Source organism: Oncorhynchus masou, chromosome 22 (assembly GCF_036934945.1).
Source record: "Oncorhynchus masou masou isolate Uvic2021 chromosome 22, UVic_Omas_1.1, whole genome shotgun sequence".
NCBI classification, from domain to species: domain Eukaryota; kingdom Metazoa; phylum Chordata; class Actinopteri; order Salmoniformes; family Salmonidae; genus Oncorhynchus; species Oncorhynchus masou.
This window is the reverse complement of record NC_088233.1, coordinates 39,769,196-39,791,788: the sequence shown is the minus strand read 5'-3', so window position 1 is coordinate 39,791,788 and position 22,593 is coordinate 39,769,196. Positions and strand designations below refer to the sequence as shown.

The 22,593-nt window shown below is 44.6% G+C and overlaps 1 protein-coding gene across 2 annotated transcripts in view; it reads right to left on the bottom strand.

Moving 5' to 3' along the window:
* The window catches only part of ntrk3a (neurotrophic tyrosine kinase, receptor, type 3a), a 245,422-nt gene that overhangs the window by 195,510 nt on the left and 27,319 nt on the right, over window positions 1–22,593 (bottom strand). For both annotated transcript variants that reach the window (XM_064930201.1, XM_064930202.1), the window contains exons 2-3: window positions 17,823–17,897; window positions 12,850–12,921 (exon numbers count right to left, since the gene is read on the bottom strand). In XM_064930201.1, coding sequence (XP_064786273.1) covers window positions 12,850–12,921; window positions 17,823–17,897 — 147 coding nt within the window. The remainder of the gene's footprint in view (window positions 1–12,849; window positions 12,922–17,822; window positions 17,898–22,593) is intronic.

Sequence of the window (22,593 nt, the reverse complement as noted above, 5' to 3'; positions counted from 1 at the left end):
CCAATCCCAGCTCCTGCATTTTTATGACAGTCACACAGAGTAAACGACATCTGAAAAGAGCTAAAACAGGGAAGAGGAAGGAGGGGGTGAGATATAAAACAGGGAAGGGAAAGGAGGGGGTGAGAGATCAAACAGGGAAGGGAAAGGAGGGGGTGAGAGATAAAACAGGGAAGGGAAAGGAGGGGGTGAGAGATAAAACAGGGAAGGGAAGGAGGGGGTGAGAGATAAAACAGGGAAGGGGATGGAGGGGGTGAGATATAAAACAGGGAAGGGAAAGGAGGGGGTGAGAGATAAAACAGGGAAGGGGAAGGAGGGGGTGAGAGATAAAACAGGGAAGGGAAAGGAGGGGGTGAGAGATAAAACAGGGAAGGGGATGGAGGGGGTGAGAGATAAAACAGGGAAGGGAAAGGAGGGGGTGAGAGATAAAACAGGGAAGGGAAGGAGGGGGTGAGAGATAAAACAGGGAAGGGGATGGAGGGGGTGAGAGATAAAACAGGGAAGGGAAAGGAGGGGGTGAGAGATAAAACAGGGAAGGGGAAGGAGGGGGTGAGAGATAAAACAGGGAAGGGAAAGGAGGGGGTGAGAGATAAAACTGGGAAGGGGAAGGAGGGGGTGAGATAAAACAGGGAAGGGAATGGAGGGGGTGAGAGATAAAACAGGGAAGGGAATGGAGGGGGTGAGAGATAAAACAGGGAAGGGGATGGAGGGGGTGAGAGATAAAACAGGGAAGGGGATGGAGGGGGTGAGAGATAAAAGGGTCAGAATATGCTCTGCTCTCTAAGCAGCAACTAGAATGAGAAACGTGAAAGAAAATCTGACCAGACACACACACGTCAGCAGAGAATAAGGACTGACAATCTCTTTGGATCCGTTTCAGGTCGGCTTTGGCTTAAGCTGACGAACGTTTGATACAAATATAAGAATCAAGATTTAGGAAAACACCCACCATGATCACACATCATAGTTTTGTACTTGTGTCACATGAAGGACTTGGTTTCAAATGTCGGTAGCGACTGTATGTCTTCCTTCTTAAATCCAGGGATCCATCCTAGGAGCGGCATCTCGTGGACATCGGCAAAGTTGTTGACATACTGGACAATTCGCTTAATTTCTTTGTAGGACAGCAACAGTTTGCTGGCAAGACGACTACCACACCTCATCTTCCTTTGAACCTCACCATGTTCCTTATAGAACTTTATCACTGTAGTCAGCTTTTTGTAGATATTCTGAAGGAAATAAATGATTTAAAACATGCCTTTAATATGTGCTGAAAGGCACAGTGTATTCTCAGCTCTTTTACTTCTATTTATTATACAGCCTACGGATAATTTTTATTAAATACCTTACAACCTTTTTTTATACTGTTGCAGCCCCAAAAACAACAGAAACAATCTAGTTGTTCTACTCTGACGAAAACTTGAACGTCTCTCTGCAGATTTCCTGCCTATAAAGGAACAAATTATGTCCTCTGATGTGTCCTTTCTGTTTGTTTCTTCCTATCTGTTTGCATTATAGATGGTAGTTTCATGCACGTATGTAACCTGTCTTTAGGACAAATAGGACAAGTATAAACACACACACACACACACAGGTCCCAAAAGTTACTACACATGTTTTATGGGCTACACATTGCCGACGCCCACACACAGACACACAAGTCACAGAAGTTATTTGCTACATAGCTAGCTAGGTTGCATAGGCTACAAATCCCCCAATTCTCTCTCTCTCTCATGCCACACATTCACCCACTCACACACACACACACTTGTCTTTAATACACTAGCTATATAACTTGTCGGTCTACTTGTGCCTTATCACATACAAAAACACAGACTCGGACAGAGGGACAGACACATTACACATTACTGACTGACAGCCAACTAAACTTGACCAGTAGTTGAATGGCAAGCACTTACCATTGGTGAATTAATTAATCTAGTCACGTCTCTTGACCATCTCCTTGGGGGCTAAAAATCAAATAGCAGAGCTTCCATTCATTGGACTTGCAAGTACAACTGATCTCGCAAGTCTTTTCAATTTCTTCCCCAGCATCACTGACATAACCCCCTGGACCGACTAAAGCACAGTAATTGATGGATCCACCATTAATGGGTGGTCTTCCTCAGTTGCCTCCTCAAGGGACTCTACTTCGTCTGCGGAGTCGCTGAAGGAGACACTCTCCAACTCAGTGTAAAAAATGAGTTGCCAATAAGTTGACTCCACTGATCGTCTGAACCAGCTCGCAGCACAACATTACTATTTAAAAATCTAGCGATTTCTCTCTCCTGGGAATCCACTGATACATTAGAAAGCTAAGCTAGCTAGCTAAGGTGTAGGCAGTAGTGACAGTGGGACTATGTATGATGGATTTATCTTTTTGATTGGGGAAACAGGAAAATCATCCGATTGAATAGGATAATGTAGCTTGATTAAAAATAGCTAGCTAGCTAGTTTGTAATTCATTCATGATATAAGAATAGGGGAGGGTTTCGATTGTGCCGATAAAATAATGCTGCGAAAGCCTGATGTGATGTGTTACAAGCTAGCATCCACCAAACCGATGTGAAAGTGCTCCGTTGCTATGTTTCATCCTTTATAAGATTAAACACTATATTTTGGTGATAATACATACAGATTATGAAAACAAAGTTGTTGTTTTTTTAAACACCATTTATATGTAAATTAGTCATTGCAACTTCTGACTGATTACGATAGAGCGTGTCACATATCACACATGTTATCGTCTCACACTATTCAAACCCCACAATAGAATAAACAGCTTATGAAACTCTCTTAGCCTATAGATCACATATTGCAAACATATAATCTAAACTAAAAATTCCAAAAATATTTTAGAATGTCTGTGCATCCTTGACAATCCCGAACCTAGACATCATAACTTTCTCTCTTTTCTGGCACCAATGTGAGGGGCTATGGCAGGGGAAATGGTGTTGCTGTAGTCTAGTGTGTGATGCGGGAATAATGAAAAGCGTACTTGGGGAGCTTTGTGTTCACATTACCCTAAAAAAGGGAACCAGACCGCAGAATTCAAGTGACCCGAACTCGGGGGATTCGGGGGCTCTTTTGAGGAGTCTGAGTTCCTTTGGAGTGTTCAAACTGCACACAAAAAATGAAATAAACTGCACTGAGTTCACAAAAATTGGCTGAAAGGGACCAAATGTGAAAGCACCCTGAGTTGCTTGGAGAGACAAGAGTGGGTTGGAGCGATGATGCAGCATTACTAAGACAACAAAAAGGCGACCTTGTATACAGCTGATAAATGCCACTTCAGGGGGCCGCACTAAGTAGTGAAAGCTGTTCTCGCTGCGGTACAGATCTCTCTGATGTGATCTGAACATAAACTATTGGGGTGGTCAGAAGGGACTTGTCAACTCATCCCGCTATCCCTGGCTGGCCCTCTCATCCCCCGCATGTAGAACAGGCACCTGTGGAGCAGCACAGAGCACGCTTCACTACGGGCTACAGCTACCACTACGGCTAGAACAGCTTGGGCCGTGGGAGTGAGGTGAGAGATGGCCAAAGGGAACTCAGTAACCTTCTCTACGCACACCGCCAACATTCTAGAGCAACCGCCCACACAGGCATCAGGATCCACCGCTCCAACTGAAAGATAATGCAGTGACACATCACTCCAGAGATACAATGTTCACTCACACACACACACTCACGTGTACAAACACACACATCCACCAACACACCTGATCTAATCAACTCTAGTGGCGGAAGAAGACGCTACTTTCGTTAAGCTGCATCTCTCCCTCCACCCCGTCTTCATTCTTCTACTCCATCCCCCTCACCATCCCTCCCGCCATCCACCGCTCACTCTCCCTCTGTAATAGTGTGGCCTTGTCTGAGAACGAGCCGTGGAGAGAGTTCACAGACACTGATTACCGTTGAACAATAACGCCAGGCCTCACATAAAAAGCCAATTACAGCCTTAAACGTTCTATCACCCCTCCTTAAAGAAAGATCATAGCGTTTTACTTATACATGGCGATGAGGCACAATGGGGAGAGTGTGATAAAGTCAAATTCATTTTCAGCTCAACTCCTGTGCCCTGCCAAGTCGTCCCGCGTGAGAGATTCCTGCTGTGATCACCCCTGTGGTAAAAGAGCACACGGGTGACAGCAGATGCAAGGAGATTTGTTCAGAGAAAGAGAGGGGGAGAGAGTAAGACAGAGCGAACAGAGAGGAGATTTAGACGAGACAGAAAGAGTGACAGAAAGAAATACGCCCCAGTGTTCATGCGCCTAAATCTGGTTACTCAAGAGACAAATAAGTCAAATGTACAGACTGTACAGATGCTGTTTCCATTTCATTCTACTCCATATCAATCCTTGGCATGAATTACCTAGTGGTTGGTCCCCAGTCTTTCACAGCCATATATAACCATGGGTCATGAGACTCATCTTTGACTGTGGTACGGTAGGGTACTGTGGGAGCCTAATGACTCTTTAATCTTGTGCAATGGTGACTCTAAAGGGAACACACACACACACACACATGCAGACACACGCAGATACATGCAGACACACGCAGACACACGCAGACACACACACACGCAGACACACACACACACACACACACACACACACACACACACACACACACACACACACACACACACACAGCAGCCTGATCCACCCCCAAACATCAAACAGCCATGGCCCATATTCAAAACCTACAAATCATAAACATCATGCATTTATCACCCATAAAGGAACATGTTAAAATGTTTATTTATCTGATGCCAAATTAGAAACACAGCCACCAGATAGTGTGGCAGAATTATGAAAGAAATCTCAATCTCATGATTTAGATTCTGGCCTCAACGCATTTCAAAGTGGGCATATCCATCTCGGATGTGCTTCCCCCAGACCAGAGATCATCAACTAGATTCAGACACATGCTGATTTTTTCTTGAGTGGATGGTCAGGAGGCCGGAACATAATTACAAATAATTTGTAGACTGCAAATTGACCGCAAGAAGCCAACACATATCATATTTTACTAAAACAGTAACATTTCTAACCCTTCTTACATTTGTATATAATCACATCTTTCTATCAAGTATGGGAATACTGTGAAACAGATTTCCAAATTAAAATCACTTGGAGCGGATTTTCTTGTGTTTTTACAGTCTTTAAAGTCCAATAATGAAAAATGTATTTTTGGCTCAGAAAATAAAATCATCAGTGGGCCAAATTCATCCCGCTGGCCACCAGTTGAGGGACCCTGCCCTAAACAGTGACGATAAAAAGCCATCTTTGGAGAATTGCAAGGTGATTATTGAGTAATAAGTGTCCTTGCAACAATATTTCATGAAAATCACTGGGCGATAAATGTCAATTAGGGGAGGCAACCAAGAGCTATTTCCCCTAAACATTGGTTACAGACTGAAGTCGGGCACCTACTGTATTTGTGCCTGTGTGTGTGTCACTGGAGGCTCCTCAGAGGAGGAAATAAACTGCTTGCTTTACACATTACTGCATAATTGTTGAGTGTTTACTAACGCATTAGTTCTAGTAGCTATGTTGACTATGAAATTAGCTAATATGGGGACAACGATGTAGGCTGTGTGTAGCGGTTAGCGGTTATGGTATGAAGGTTTGGCTTGGAAAGGTTTTTTCGCCTGGAGTCCACAAGTAAAGGGAAAAGGTGAGAGAAGGAGAGTGTGTAGGTGCGATAAGAAATAATATAACAATCAAAGTGATGATGCTGTTTGCACGTGGCTGTTATGAAAGTGAACTGGGTTTGCAGGTGATCAGGGGTGTATTCATTCCGCTGATTCTGTTGAAAATCTTTTCTTAATCGGGAGCAAAAGGAACAAAACGGGGATGAAAAGACCTGAATTTATCCAACAGAAACTTTAGTTTGCAACTGTTACCCTAATGATTACACACCCTAGATTAGCTAGATGCAGACCAGAGTGTGCAAGACGGTAATGAATGTGTCACTGTCTGTCACCTTGATTACTAAAACATTTCTCTCGACCTGTGCACCTACGTTTTAAAAGCTTATTCGTAGGCCAGGTTGTGGTAACATCATGATGAGTATAGGGAAAATTAGAGTATCATGTAGTAGCCTTAACCTATCAATGTTACATTGAGCTGGGTGAATGGAATATGAATGACAGTCATCCAATATGCTGTAAGGCCGTGCCCTCATCTTAAACGGCACCGCACTCCATTGGTGTTTGTGTATCTATGTATGGTTCTGCTATATAGTGTAAATGTGGAATGATTCAAATTTGTTCTCATGCTAATAAATGACTGTTGTATTCAGTACCAGTGATATCACACGACACATTCCATATGATGTGGTTTGCCGACATTTGCATGGCGTTTGCTGTGTAAGCACAGATGCATAGATTGCACGGTATTATCAGTAGACACACTCGCACACACTTCATCATTTAAGGTGTAAATACCTCCATAAATTCAAAACTGTTAAAAGACTGTGGCATCACACACTCCTTTATATAGTAGAACATTATGAACCATTTTCTGTGGATATGGGATCTTTATTTTCTACAGCAGGAAAGAAATCCTGCAGCAACAGGAAATGTGAATTATTATGTGGATTATAGTCAATGGACATTTTTGGTAGGGGTTGATATATTTTTTTGATAGGGAAAATCAAATCTGATTTTCTGTGTAAATTAAACACTTCAGAAGCCATTTTAAATCTCAAATACACAACAAGTTGAACATTTCCTGCATACAGGAATTTTCTCCTGCAACAGGGTGATCACATTTAGATTCGACATCTGTAGGAGCCGATTGGATTGATGGGATTCCCAGCTAACAGTCACAGTTCATGTTGTCACAGGGCTGCACATCAAGACTAAACAGACAGCTATGGTGTACATATGTGTGTACAGGAACAGTACTGGGACAGACAGGTCAAGGAAAACTGGGTAACTGACTCAAGAGGTTGTCAAAGAGATCCCTCATTCTGCAGAGAGGGACAGATTCAGTGGGACAGTCACACAGCGGAGGTGGACTTTTTCTGGCCCTCTCCCTCTCTCTTTCCCGTGAGAAGCATACTGATTGTAGGCATCGGCTATATCAACGCCCAACATGAATAATAAGCAATGTCATTTCAGCAGCTGAGGAAGGTTCTTAAACGGGGGGGGGGGGGAACAAAGTAGAAAAATAGATGAAGAAGGCGGCTGAGCCATTGCAACAAGGACCATGGCAAAAGCAGGAAGAGGAGATGGATAGATAGAGATAATATATATATATATATATTAAAGTCACATGCACCGAATATAACATGTGTAGACTACCGTGAAATGCTTTCTTATGAGCCCTTCCCAACGATGCAGAGTTTCAAAATAATTGTAAAATAAAACATTGTAACAAGAGGAATGAAATAAAATACACAAAAATGGAGCTATATACAGGATGTACCAGTACCATATCCATGTGGAGCTATATACAGGGAGTACCAGTACCAGATCAATGTGGACCTATATACAGGATGTACCAGTACCATATCCATGTGGAGCTATATACAGGGAGTACCAGTACCAGATCAATGTGGAGCTATATACAGGGAGTACCAGTACCAGATCAATGTGGAGCTATATACAGGGAGTACCAGTACCAGATCAATGTGGAGCTATATACAGGGAGTACCAGTACCAGATCATTGTGGAGCTATATACAGGGAGTACCAGTACCAGATCAATGTGGAGCTATATACAGGGTGTACCAGTACTAGATCAATGTGAAGCTATATACATGAAGTACCAGTACCAGACAATGTGCTGAGGTAGGGGGGGGTCTTCGAGAAAGTATTGAGACCCCTTGACTTTTTCCACATTTTGTTACGTTACAGCCTTATTCTAGAATGGGTTAAACAATACAAATCCTCAATAATCTACACACAATACCCGATAACGACAAAGCGAAACAGTTCATTTTTTAATTTTTTTGAACATTTCTAAAAAACAAAATGAAAATAACTTATTGACATAAGTATTCACACCCTTTGCTATGAGACTCGAAATTGAGCTCAGGTGCATCCTGTTTCCATTGATCATCCTTGAGATGTTTCACAACTTGATTGGAGTCCACCTGTGTTAAATTCAATTGATTGGACATGATTTGGAAAGGCACACATCTGTCTATATAAGGTCCCACGGTTGACAGTGCATGTCAGATAAAAACCCAAGCCATGAGGTCAAAGGAATTGTCTATAGAGCTCCAAAACAGGATTGTGTCGAGGCACAGATCTGGGGAAGGGTACCAAAACATTTCTGCAGCCTTAAAAGTCCCCAAGAACACAGTGGCCTCCATCATTCTTAAATGGAAGAAGTTTGAAACCACCAAAACTCTTCCTAGAGCTGGTCGCCCGGCCAAACTGAGAAATCGGTGGAGAAGGGCCTTGGTCAGGGAGGTGACCAAGAACGCTATGCTCTGACAGAGCACTAGAGTTCCTCTGTGTAAATGGGAGAACCTTCCAGAAGGACAACCATCTCTGCAGCCCTCCACCAATCATGCCTTTATGGTAGAGTGGCCAGACAGAAGCCACTCCTTAGTAAAAGGCACATGACAGCCCGCTTGGAGTTTGCCAAAAGGCACCTAAAGACTCTCAGACCATGAGAAACAAGATTCTCTGGTCTGATGTAAGCAAGATTGAACTCTTTGGCCTGAATGCCAAGCGTCACGTCTGGAGGAAACCAGGCACCATCCCTACGGTGAGGCATGGTGGTGGCAGCATGATGCTGTGGGATGTTTTTCAGTGGCAGGGACTGGGAGACTAGTTAGGATTGAGGCAAAGATGAATGGAACAAAATACAGAGAGAAAAAAATGAAAAAAAGTGGAAGAAATCAATTGGTCTGAATACTTTCCGAAGGCACTGTATATGTGTGTATACTGTATGTGTGTACGTGTGTGAGTGTGTGTTTGTGTTGTATCGGTATGTGTGTGTTACATGTGTGTGGGTTTTGTGTGGGAGTGTCAATGTCGTGTGTGTGTGAGTGAGTGGGTACACTATTTAGTGTGCATATATAGTCTAGTGAGTGTGCATAGGATCAGTGCAAGTGCAGATATTCCGGGAGACCATTAATTAACTATTTAACAGTCTTATAGCTATTTAGTAGCTTGGGGGTAGAAGCTGTCTCGGAGCATGTTGGTCTGAAAGCTAATTCTCTAGTACCATTTGTAGGACATTAGCGGAGTGAACAGTGGCTTGGGTGGCTGGAGTCTTTGGCATATTTTCAGGCCTTCCTCTGACACCGCCTGGTATAGAGATCCTGGATGGCAAGGAACTCAGCCCCAGTGATGTAGTGGGCAGTCCACACCACCCTCTGTAGCGTTTTTCAGGTCAAGGAATTTGCCATATCAAGCAGTCATGCAGCCAGTCAAGATGATCTCGATGGTGCATCTGTAGACATTTTTGAGGATCCCAGGGCCAAATCTTTTCAGCCTCCTGAGGGGACACTAGGCACTACCGTGTCCTCTTCACGACTGTGCGGGTGTGCGTGGACCATGTTAATTCCTTAGTGATGTGGATGCCAAGGAACTGGAAACTCTCGACACGCTCCACTACAGCACCGTCGATGTGGATGGGGGCGTACTCTCCCCTCTTTTCTCCTATAGTCCACGATCAGCTCTTTGGTTTTACTGATGTTGAGGGAGAGGTTGTTGACCTGGCACCACACTGCTAAGTCTCTGACCTCCTCCCTGTAGGCTGCCACATCAGGGAGAGAGATAGAGAGAGAGTGCGAGAGGGAGAAAGAGAGACAGAAAGAGAGATAGCGAGAGGGAGAAAGAGAGACAGAAAGAGAGATAGCAAGAGAATGCCCTGTGTGGGCTGGTGGAGGAGTTTCATCCCTGGAAGTCACTGTGTAAGTGACATTTCAGTGTGAAGACACACGGCATAGGGTTGAGAAGATTTAATGAGAGTGACTCTTTGGTCTCCCTCCTCCACTACTGGAGGGAATAACCTTTACAACTTCCCCCTGACAATGATCCCTCAAGATACTGCATATTGGTTGTCCTCTCATATCAAGGGATAAAAAAGATGGACCTGAAGAAATCCAGACAGCAACCTTACATTCTGCCACACATAGCATGAGACACAAGAAATGAACCTTAGACTTCAAAAACAGGTTGGGTAATGTAAGTTCAAATGCAGAGAGCTTTGGTATTGATTCCATTGTCTTTTGTCTTGAACAGTTGAGAGACCATTTCCATCCATTTCAGGATAAAGGCTTTGAATAAACGACCAATAGTAGGACCCTCTGTATGTGTTTACAACCAGTGTTTGATCTCGGACTGAAATAGGTGCTGGTACTGTACACATTTTGGTGCCGGTACTGTTTGTATTTAGGTGCAGGAATTCCACAGTATTTGTATTCTATAAGAGGAACAGAAACAGTAGAACAGGTGAGGTGAGCTCCTGCCCAAGTCAAGCACCGTTTATAGCAATGCACTGTGGGTCAAAGAACATTCAGGTCCAAGAGAAAAAAAATATTAATACAAATATATATAGTATAAAATGGCATGGTGAAATCCAATTGATCGAATTGGATTTAAACCCAATACAATAACTTAAATAACATATAGCTAAAAATGAAATTATGGATAATTTACTGTACATTTCTCAAGCCCACAATAGAATGTATCGGTACCATTCCCAGCCTGCCAGGAGTTGGCTATTTATGCTTTTTATGCTCCTGTGGAGCTGAGGCCCTTTTGCACTGAGCTAGCCTGACGACCCACACTAAATTCTTCCACTGCTCTGCCGCTCGCTGCATATTTAGTACCGAGACTGACATCATTGAAGTCGTTCGTTGTGAGGAGGGGCACAAGGGGCATTGTACAAAACAAAGTCATCAGCGATTGGATCGTATCAAAGACAGCCCCAAATGTGTTCACATTCGGTGAAGGGTCGGGGAGGTACTCAGATCCGGACTCATTGCGGAGAAGAAACTAACGTCTGTGTGCGTGGCGTGGCGTTTGGCTGGAGCAAGGAGTCTGGTTAGCCAGGCAAGCACTGAGCTGATTTATGGGATCATTTAGATGGAATGCTTGTGACACAAAGCATAGGGAGCCTGCTCCCACACTGCTCCTGGGCTGGCCCATATGACCGTGATGTGAATGACCGCTCTGGAAATCTAGGGTTTTCTCTACATAAAACCCAGCACAGCGTGAAAGACATTGTCCACTAAGCACAAGGAGAGCTGTAATAAAACACTTCCCTCTCTATAACAGGGTGCATAGATCTAAGGTGCATAGATGACTCTCTAGAACCTCCAGCTCTATAACCCGAGTCCTTGCAGCTCCAGAGGTAGACGTGTACAGTATGGCGCATGTGTGGCCTTCTTCAGCCATCATCCTATCATCCTTTATAATGAGAGTCCATTAGCATGTCCATCTGCTCTGTTTGAGACAGTGGACAGTGAAAGGTGGGTATTTTAATGACTGTCCTTCCCATTATCACATGAAGAGATGATGGAGTCGACTCCAGATCTCGGTCTCTCATAGTTACACTGCACGGGACACTGTTACACATTCTAGTCAAGGCCAGCTTCACTGAATCTTGTCAAATAAGATAAAGAGTTGCACACGCTCTCTTTCACACACAGACACACACAGTTTTCTTACTCTTTTTCCCTACACACATGAACGTTCATGTGTACCCACTCACACGAAAATGTACATGCATATATACGAACAAACATACACAAGGACAGTGATGATTACCTCAAAAGACATGGGACTGCTGAACTGAAGTGTGTGATTGACAGCTGAGATTACAGACTGGTGACTCCAGGTAGTAGACTGCTATTCAATTTCTTCCTCACTGTTTACTCTGGGAAAATTGGGAAATAACAGCGCTGTCACACTCAAGAAGTCTCACCTTTATTATGGAAATCAGCAACACTTCGCTAGCGGTGCCACTCAGCCCTTGCATATAGTCCCCAAACCACCTCCCCTTCCCTCACTCTTAACACAAACCACTGCACTTTTCACCAACCTGAAATTGGGTTCATTCTGAATATGTACACTGCTAGTGAGGAGTGTATACATATTGAAAGATCGAATGGAATAAATGCATCTGCTTGGAGGCCCAGCCTATCTTACAAACCACATATATACATTATGAACAGACACAGCAACCATAACATGGTGGAACTGTGTTCAGCCGTGTGTGAAGCAGCCCAGGCATTGTACTTTAGCTGAACTGGGGCTGAGTCCCAAATGGCACCCTATTCCGTTTATAGTACACTTATTTTAACCAGGGCCATGGTCAAAAGAAGAGCACTATAAAGGGAATAGGGTGCTATTTGAAACGCAGCCTGGGACTAGGATATCACTGCAGCGGGAGCACACTACTTCCTGTAGAGGAGGGGTGAATTATGTATGTTAGGATACTGTATGCCTGGAATGGGACAGGGACTGCGCTAGAGTGGTTTGTGGGCCCCATGTGGAATGGGACGCCTGCAAATTCAGTAGAAATGGCTGTGGTGATGGTCTCTAGGTTGTGCTAAACTGAACTAAACTCCACATGCCTCGGTTAATATGTGGCCTAGTCAATCTGAAGATCTCGCTGTCAAAGGGAGATCAGTCAGTAAGAGGGAGAGTCAGAGGGCTGTGAACTGTGAACAAAGCAGCCGGTCAAAGGTCATTGAGGGGGAGAATCCACACGAAGAAGGGATGTGATGTACTGTATATTCTCATCTGTGTTTAACAGTAACAGACTCCTAGAGAGAGAGAGAGAGGGAGGGAGGGAGAGAGAAATAAAGAGAGAGAGAAAAATAAAGAGAGAGAGAGAGAGAGAGAGACGGAGGTAACAGTAACACCACTCACATGTAGCGGAGGTGGGGGTTCTGGGAGAAGGCTCTGGCCTGGATACCGCGCAGGTTGCCGTTCATGATCGTTCTGGAAGAGACACACAGTGTCACAGAATGTAAGGCATGTAATACACTACCAGTCAACAGTTTGGACCTACTCCTTCAAGGGTTTTTCTTTATTTGTACTGTTCACTGTGTGAATCAGGGATTCATTGTTGAATTGCTGCAAAGAAACCATTACTAAAGGACACCAATAAGAAGAAGAGACTTGCTTGGGCCAAGAAACCCGAGTAATGGACATTAGACTGGTGGAAATCTGTCCTTTGGTTGGATGAGTCCAAATTTGAGATTTTTGATTCTAACTGCTGTGTCTTTGTGAGACGCAGAGTAGGTGAATGGATGATCTCTGCATGTGTGGTTCCCACTGTAAAGCATGGAGGAGGAGGTGTGATGGTGTGGGGGTGATTTGTTGGTACAGTGTCTGTGATTTATTTAGAATTCAAGGAACACTTAACCAGCATGGCTACCACAGCATTCTGCAGTGATATGCCATCCTACCTGGTTTGCGCTTAGTGGGCCTATCATTTGTTTTTCAACACGACAATGACGCAGCACACCTCCAGGCTGTGTAAGGGCTATTTGACCAAGCAGGAGAGTGATGGAGTGCTGCATCAGATGACCTGGCCTCCACAATCCCCCGACCTCAACTGAATTGAGATGGTTTGGGATGAGTTGGACCGCAGAGCGAATGAAAAGCAGCCAACAAGTGCTCAGCATATGTGTGAACTCCTTCAAGCTTGTTGGAAAAGCATTCCAGGTGAAGCTGGTTGAGAGAATGCCAATGGTGTGCAAAGCTGTCATCAAGGCAAAGGGTGGCTTGGGAGAAAGTGAAACATAAAATATATTTTGATTTGTTGAAAACTGTTTTGGTTACTACATGATTCCATATGTGTTATTTCATAGTTTTGATGTCTACAATTTGATTACTCTACAATGTGGAAAATGGTTAAAACAAGAAAAGAAAGAAAAACCCTTGAATGAGTATGTGTGTCCAAACTTTTGAATGGTAGAGTATATGTTACGGTCAGACACTCACATGGAAATAAGTACACACAGACAATAGGTTACAATTGTTGATACTGAAAGACACCACCTCCTACGTTTACGGATAAATTAAAGGAAAATAAAATGCTATTCCATAATTAAAACCACCAACACAGTCCTGACAGTGTGTCCATGGAAACCAGGGTTGCACAGTGTTTTTTCTGGCTCTACCCACACTAAGGAGTAGGCACGCAGGTCGCACAAACGTCACAGAAACTGCAATTGTCTGCTGATTGGTCGGAGATATGTTCTCACAAATTCCTCATTTGCAGTTAAAAGCCGGCTGTGATAGCAGTACACTCACTGGAAGCATGTGAAGGAGTTTTAAACGTGGCTCGCAACCGGCAATGTTTGGGGTAAATAGGGAGGCATTCTAAAAGTCGTCGAATCTTATCTTCTGGCTCGTGGCCCCTGCTCCTCTCCCTCCTCACGGGCCATCATTACGATCAGGATAGTATCAAGAGCCTGCATCTTCTCTCTCGCTCCTCAGCTAGCTTCACAAGGAGCTAAGATCAATTATGTATATTGAATCCATTTTTATCATGGGCATCTGCAAGCTGTTTATTTGCTCTGAACACGCGTCTCTTTTCATTAGAATCCATCTGAGAGAATGATTACATCAGAACAGTCCTGATGGCGTCACACTGTGTAGCTAACACTGATGTGCAACTGTAACACTGGGTGTATGGTAAGCCAAATGGACATGTTAAGACAAGTATTCCGCCATATTGAATTTGGCTTAAACAAGGGCAGCCCAGTGGGGAATACAATGTGGTCAAGGTCAGACACATAAGGACCTGGGAGTGAAGACAGCCAACGCAGACGTGTCACATGTCCCCCTGTTGCTTGTACTCAAATATTAAAATTAATCATCAAGGTGGGCTGGCTGAGGCTCTAAGGCACATGTGGCTGACCCAATGTGGGCCCAGAGTAGCTCCTGCTCTGGCACTGCCTGGGCTGCTCACTGGTGAGTCATCCAAATCACCTGGCCCTGAACTGCTGTGGAGGAGATGGAGGGGAGGTAGGGGAGGGGAGGGAGGCAGCAGAGGAGCCAGGGCCCACTCCAGGTGAGCCTGATGCTAATGAGAGGAGCTGTTAATCAGCCCTGTTCAAGTGCTCTGGGCCTCCCCTAATAGGACCAGTGGTTACATTGGAGGAGACTATGGGAGACTGGAAGATACTAGGGGAGACTGGAGGAGACTAGAGGAGACTGGATGAGACTAGGGGAGACTGGAGAAGACTAGGGGAGACAGGAGGAGACTGCAGGAGACTAGGGGAGACTGGAGGAGACTAGGGGAGACTGGAGGAGACTGGAGGAGACTAGAGTAGACTGGAGGAGACTAGGGGAGACTGGAGGAGACTAGAGGAGACTGTGGAGACTTTAGGAGGCTGGGACGACAGGAGGAGACTGGGGGCTGGAGGATGCTTGAAGATGCTGGAGGAAATTGGGGCGTGGAGGAGACTGGGAGACTGGAGAAACTGGGGGAGACTGGTGGAGACTGGAGGAAACTGGGGGAGAATGGGGGCCAAGCAAGACTGGGGACCGGGCGAGACTGGAGGAGACTGGAGGAGCCTGGAGGAGGCTGGAGGAGCCTGGAGGAGACTGGGACGGAGGAGACTGGAGAAGACGGGAGAAGACTGGGGAGAATGGAGGAGACTGGAGGAGACTGGGGAGACTGGAGGGGCCTGAGGGCAGGGCAAGACTGAGGAGCGGGCGAGACTGGAGGGGCCTGAGAGACTGGAGGAGACTGGAGGAGACTGGAGGAGGCAGGGGAGACGGGAGGAGACTGGAGGAGACTGGAGGAGGCAGGGGAGACGGGAGGAGACTGGGGAGACTGGGGAGACGGGAGGAGACTGAAGCCTGGGTATACTGAGGCAGGCTGAAAACTGGAGGAGACTAGAGGAGACTGTGGAGACTTTAGGAGACTGGAGAGACTGGGACGACAGGAGGAGACTGGGAGCTGGAGGTTGCTAGAAGAGACTGGAGGAGATTGGGGCTTGGAGGAGACTGGGGAGAATGGAGGAGACTGAAGGAGACTGGAGAAACTGAAGGAGAATGGGGGCCCGGAGAGGCTGGGGACCGGGTGAGACTGGAAGAGACTGGAGTAGACTGGAGGAGCTTGGGGAGAATGGAGGAGACTGGAGGAGACTGGGGGCAGGGCGAGACAGGAATGGGTGAGTCTGGAGGAGCCTGGGAGACTGGAAGAGACTGGGATAGAGACTACAGGATACCATCACCATCCCAGAGGGGAGTCTTGCCTACAGGTCCAGAGAGACCAGAATGGCTGAGGGTGGGTAGTGGACATGGGGGGAAGGAATCGGATTTACTGTATAGGTAGGGTTTGGCCAGGGGTGTTTAGGGAAAGGAAAGGGAAAGCGGACCTAATTAAATGTCCTGGCTGCTATTCCAGCGTCATTTGATCAGTGTAAAATGGGCCGTAGGGAGGTGCTGTTGTTTGAGGCAGGCCGCAGTGCATTAAAATAAACATGCCTGCAATATAAGCCACCGCTAGTAGTCAATAGTACTGATGGAGTATGTGTGCCCACCAGACCGGGTGCCATGTCACTATGTGTTGGGTTAGGTGGGTCATTGTATAACATTAAGTATGTCTTGCATATACAGACAGGATCTTAATTTGAGCAAGTTTGCTACAGCAGGAACATAATTCTGCAGCAACAGGAAATTTGAAATTTCTATAATTCATTTCTATAATTCATGGACATTTTAATAGGGGTTGATACACTACATGACCAAAGGTATGTGGACACCTGCTTGTCGAACATCTCATTCCAAAATCCTGGGCATTAATATGAAGTTGGTCCCCCCTTTCACTGCTATAACAGCCTCCACTTTGAACTTGCTTCCATTCAGCCACAAGAGCATTACTGAGGTCGAGCAGTGATGTTGGGTGATCTGGTGGGGTTAAGGTCAGAGTTCGTTGCAGGCCAGTCAAGTTCTTCCACAGAATTGTCTACAATATCATTGAATGCTGTAGCGTTAAGATTTCCCTTCAATGGAACTAAGGGGCCTAGCCCGAACCATGAAAAACAGCCCAGACCCTTATTACTCATCCACAAAACTTTACAGTTGGCCCTATGCATTGGGGCAGGTAGTGTTTTCCTGGTATCTGCCAAACCCAGATTTGTCCGTCGGACTGCCAGACGGTGAAACGTGATTCATCACTCCAGAGAATGCATTTCCACTGCTTCAGAGTCCAATGGCGGCAAGCTTTACACCACTCATGGTGATCTTAGGCTTGTGTGTGGCTGTTCGGCCATGGAAACCCATTTCATGATGCACCAGGACGAACAGTTCTTGTGCTAACCGTTCTTCCAGTGGCAGTTTGTAACTTGGTAGTGAGAAAGTTGATGAACTGACTTGTTGGAAAGGTGGCATCCTGTGACAGTGACACATTGAAAGTCACTGAGCTCTTCAGTACGGGCCATTGTACTGCCAATGTATGTCTATGAAGATTGCATTGCTGTGTGCTCGATTTTATTTACCTGTCAGCAACGGGTGTGGCTGAAATAGCCGAATCAACTCATTTGAAGGGGTGTCCACATACTTTTGTATATATAGTGTACATGTTTTGTTAGGGCAAATCAAGTCAGAAATGTCAAAGTCGAAATTAAAATCTTTAGAATCCTTTTAAAGAATCAAATGCACTACAAGTTTGCATTTCCTGCTGTGCAGGAAAAGTCTCTGCAACAAAAGAGTGATCAAATTAAGATCCTACATCTGTAGCATGTTCAGGTCAGGATGACACAGCCCCATGGTCTCACAGCTATATGGCATGCTTTCATGGCTAGAGCAACAGTGGGCTCTGCAGAAAACACATCAGTGGTTTATTAATGAGGTGTGCTTCTCCCCAAGTCGACACTCACAGTCTCTGAAGTCCAGTGTACAGCTCCATGTCCACATCCTTCAGGGTCTGCAGGCCAGTCCAGTTCTCAATGTGTCTGAGACATAAAAGGGAAAGAACAGAAGACAGTCAGTAAAAGCAACTTTAAATATGTTTTGTGTCGTTGGTTTACGTATTTGAGTTTGGTTTTCCCTTGTAGTAAGAAGGTCTACAATTCAGCTCAGTTGTGAACTTGTTTTTAGTCAGTCCCATCTGAGGACGCTACAAGGCAAAACTGAACATTAATAGTAGTCTAGTCAAGATATGTGGGATACACTGTCTGGTAGAATATTTTTTTTTGTGGATGTCCCCGAGTACGAGCACATTCAAATGATTTATGCTGGCTTAAATGATCTACAATGCAATTACGTCCTGCGTAATGAGGGGACGTTTAATGAAAGCGTATTGCTGGAGGTTCCCGGAGTCTCTCCACAACACTGAACTAAAATCACTCTGGGTGCTCCATGCTGACTGTTGCTGCTCTTGAACTGTACTAAAACTGACACTCAGCATTATTCTGGTAAGAGACATCCCCAAGAGCTGCGTGTTACCATTGGGCCTGTTGAAATTGCAATACCCCATTGTTTATGTATTGGGGGCACTTAGCTTTGTAAGACTCCAAATGAGATCACGTTTTAAAGATTCACCACAGTGCCATGTCTCAAATTCGATCTGTCTCTTACGTCTCTCACTTCACTCTCTCTTCCATTACCTCGCTCTCATCTACCTGTTCAATCGGGCTGACTTTCATCCTTTCCTTTAACACACACTCTTTTGAATCGATTTTTACAAATTTGACACATTTTCACACAACAAGCACACCACACACATCCACCAGCAGGTCAACAACATGCATTGCTGATCTGAAATGACATCCAGCCTCCATCTGTTACTAGCATCAGGTTTTGAAATTGTCTTAAAATATTTACATCAGCCATACACATTTACCTGGGCCCATCTCCCTCTCTGGTCTGTTTATAATCAGTGCAGCGTTCCATTGGTTCAGAGCAGGAAGACCATCCTAATCTCCCTGCTTCTCTTTCCATGTGATGCGTACATGTGGAACGACATCCTGGGCAGCTGCTGAGAAATGCCTTAGAACTCATCCTGATTGGTTAGCATGCATGAGCAGGCCCATGAATATGAGAGAGATCCGATGTCAGGTGAGATGTGAAATCTTGTCCAGGTGGCAGGGAGGTTATGTGCACAGCCGGGGCAACATAAGGCTAACGCTGGATCCGTACATACTGGACAGTATAGCTGACCTGAGACTAGAAGCTAATGTGGGTGATCTGCACTGAAATTGTGCATGTGTACTAGATGTAGGCTACAGTATGTATTATGTAAACCACATTATGTACTGGGTGGTTCAAGCCCTGAATGCTAATTGGCTGACAGCCGTGGTATATTAGACCGTATACCACGGGTAAGACAAAACATGCATTGTTACTGGTCTGATTACGTGGGTAACCAGTTTAAAATAGCAATAAGGCACCTCGTGGGTTTGTGATATCCTCTATGGGATCGGTGTCCTCCCCACAGGACGGTTGAGCTAACGAGCGCTAATGTGATTAGCATGACGTTTTAAGTATATAATGCATAAAGTCACACATTCATTTATACAAACGCATATATACTGTGTATCTTAACTGATGGACATTAAAACAGATACAATCTCATTAAAGGAGAATATAAAAGAGGTCAAACGTAGTGGAGAGTTAACATAGAATATTACTGTGGCAATCCATTTGACATCCCCACTTGCATAAGATGCAAATGTTTAAGACAGTGTGAGGTACAACAGCTATGCGCAAATTTAGAATAAAAATATGTTATCATCTTATATTCATGAGTGTTTTTCTGGCAATTCATGTTAAAGACAAAATATTAAGACTATCCTGCTCACATCTTGATAAAACAGTGTTATGTAACCTAGCAACTCTGCTTTGCAGAGCAGTAAAGTGGGTCGTCGTTTGGAGAGGCAATGCAGAACAACAAATCCCTCGACAGAGGAACTATGGACTCGCCATGTAAAACAAAACCAAAAGCTTTAGGACAATAAATATCTAGATGACGAAGGACAAAGAGAGGCAGACAAATGAGGAGAAGGAAGAATCGCCTCACACGGACCAGAACCAATCAATACCCACAGAGATTAAAATCATAAGTAAAAAATGAAAGTTGGGGGAACGCTGGCTGATTGGCTGAGCTCATGTTAGACTCAGAATGAGGCCTGTCCTCCAGGGCCTAATTGAGTGATTGACTAATTGACTGATTGATTGATTCATCAATTGGCTGTCTAAACAGGCTGTAATGAGTCTGCATGGGGCTCCAGAGAGGGAGTGGCCAGACAGCTCAATGCAGAGGCAGAGAAGCCCATTAACAGAAACCTACTGTACAGACAGTATAATCTGTGTGGAGCGCAGTGTACCTCCTGTATGACAATCATTGTGGAGTGGAGTGGAGTGGCTCACACAGAACATTATGTGTTTATCAAACGTCAAGCCAAATGTATTGTTAGTGTTAGTACAGTACAGTGCAGTGCAGTGCAGTATAGTATAGTATAGTATAGTATAGTATAGTATAGTATAGTATAGTACAGTACATTACAGTACAGTGCAGTACATTACAGTACATTACAGTGCAGTACATTACAGTGCAGTACATTACAGTACAGTGCAGTGCAGTGCAGTGTACATTACAGTGCAGTGCAGTACAATTACAGTACAGTGCAGTACATTACAGTGCAGTGCAGTACATTACAGTACAGTGCAGGCGCAGTAGTGCAGTGCAGTGCAGTGCAGTACAGGAGGAGTTGCAGTGGGGGAATAATTGGGTTGACAAGCACAAAGCAGTCCTCCTCTCCTCCACCATGGTGAGAGTAGGAGCTAGTGTTAACCAGGAGCACTAGGCTGACACAGTTGGATAATGTAGGCTACATGCTGTACAGCTAAGAGGGGCTTTGCATATTTCCATGCCAAAATCACCCCCTGTGAGCAGATTGAACACTGCTACTTATAACTTTGGATAAAAAAGCGTCCCTCACTTTAAAAATATTCAGACTAAAATCAGTCTTTGCCCCATAAATATGTAAATATTGCAGATTTTCTTTTGCAGTGTAGGCCTACCTCTGGTGCCGGGAGCCCACAGAGCAACAGCAGGAGTGAAGCACTGAACTAAGACCTGACCAGCCAAGCACTAATGACAAAGTGAGAATTCCTCAGTTGAATACATTCTGGTTTTCTCATGCCTTATACAGTATTTATAGAATAGTGATTATTTGTATTCCTTAGGTCACCTCTTTGGAAGAACAATATAATGTGTGTTTTCTTTATTATGCTTCGCACAAGTTCAATCATTCACTCAAATGTATTTATAAAGCCCTTTTTACATCAGCAAAAGTTTTACATGTCACAAAGCGCTATACAGAAACGCAGCCTAAAACCTCAAAACAGCAAATGTAATGAATGCAATTATATAGAACAATGGAACATTTATCTCTACATGGGTTAGGATTTGTAGAAAAAGCTGTCAGGTACTACATTGTAGGGAGAGAACTCAATGCCACTGTCAATCAGTTAGGCACGACGGGGGATGTGATCCGAACCAAATGGGTGAACCGGAGAGCCTATTTCACCAAAAACGTTCTCTCCTGACAGACTTTAAAACAGTATGCTGAGACGCCGCTGTCTGCCCCAAAGCTGTGACCCCATCTTCTGATGGTGAGGAATACAGTAACACACTCAGGCAGCATTGAATAGCTGCAGGTTTGATGGTACCACCCATTGTGACAGACTCATTTAAAGCACGGAAAAGCACAGAGCCTACGGCTTTCTGTGTGACTGGGGCGATGACCCAGCAGGAGGATGGGAATTTTACCCTCTGACTGTGCTTCAAATGGCAGCATATTCCCTATATAGTGCACTACCCATACTGCTCTGGTCAAAAGTAGTGTACTAAATAGGGCAGAGGGCTCCATTTTGGATGCACGTTCTCTCCTCTGAACCTGCCAGTGGGTTAGACTCTCACCCACTCACACTGTTGTGCTGCAGAGCCAAGAGCAAAGACACATCTGCATGAGACCCACCTACATAAGTGGAGCCAAAAAAGGATGAACAAAATCATGTCCTACCTTCTCAGAAGTTTACCTCTGCGAACACTGGAACAAACCCATTCAGTTTTATTGAGGCTGTCAGCTGACACGGATTCATTACTCCATTGCATCACCACCACGTGAGAGAAGGGCAACATCACAACTGCCTCATTGCTTGAAATGGAATAGAATCTATACAGAAGTAACACAGGGGATATTTGCATCTCGCTTTTATCGCAGCACTGCAGTGTCAATTTCCTCTACATGGTTATATAGTACAGGAGCTAGTACTGCTGACTCTACAAGTCATTTAGACTACCTAACTAGTGTAAACAGCGAAACAGTCATGTCCTGATCTAACTTTGACGTGTCATGTCACTTTAAAATTAGTATCCAGATACAATCATTTACACATCATGACCACCATGTGCCATGTGTGACTGTTAATGACATCCTCCTATCAGTCTGAAGGCATGTGGGAGAGAGAGAGAGAGAGGAGAGAGAGAGAGAGAGAGAGAGAGAGAGAGAGAGAGACAGAGAGAGAGAGAGCGAAAGATAGAAAGAGAGAAAGAGAGAAAGAGAGAGAGCATTTTGAACCACTGATCAGGTGACAACCACATGACATAGAGACTCCAGTGTTAACAACTAGCAAAATCAAATA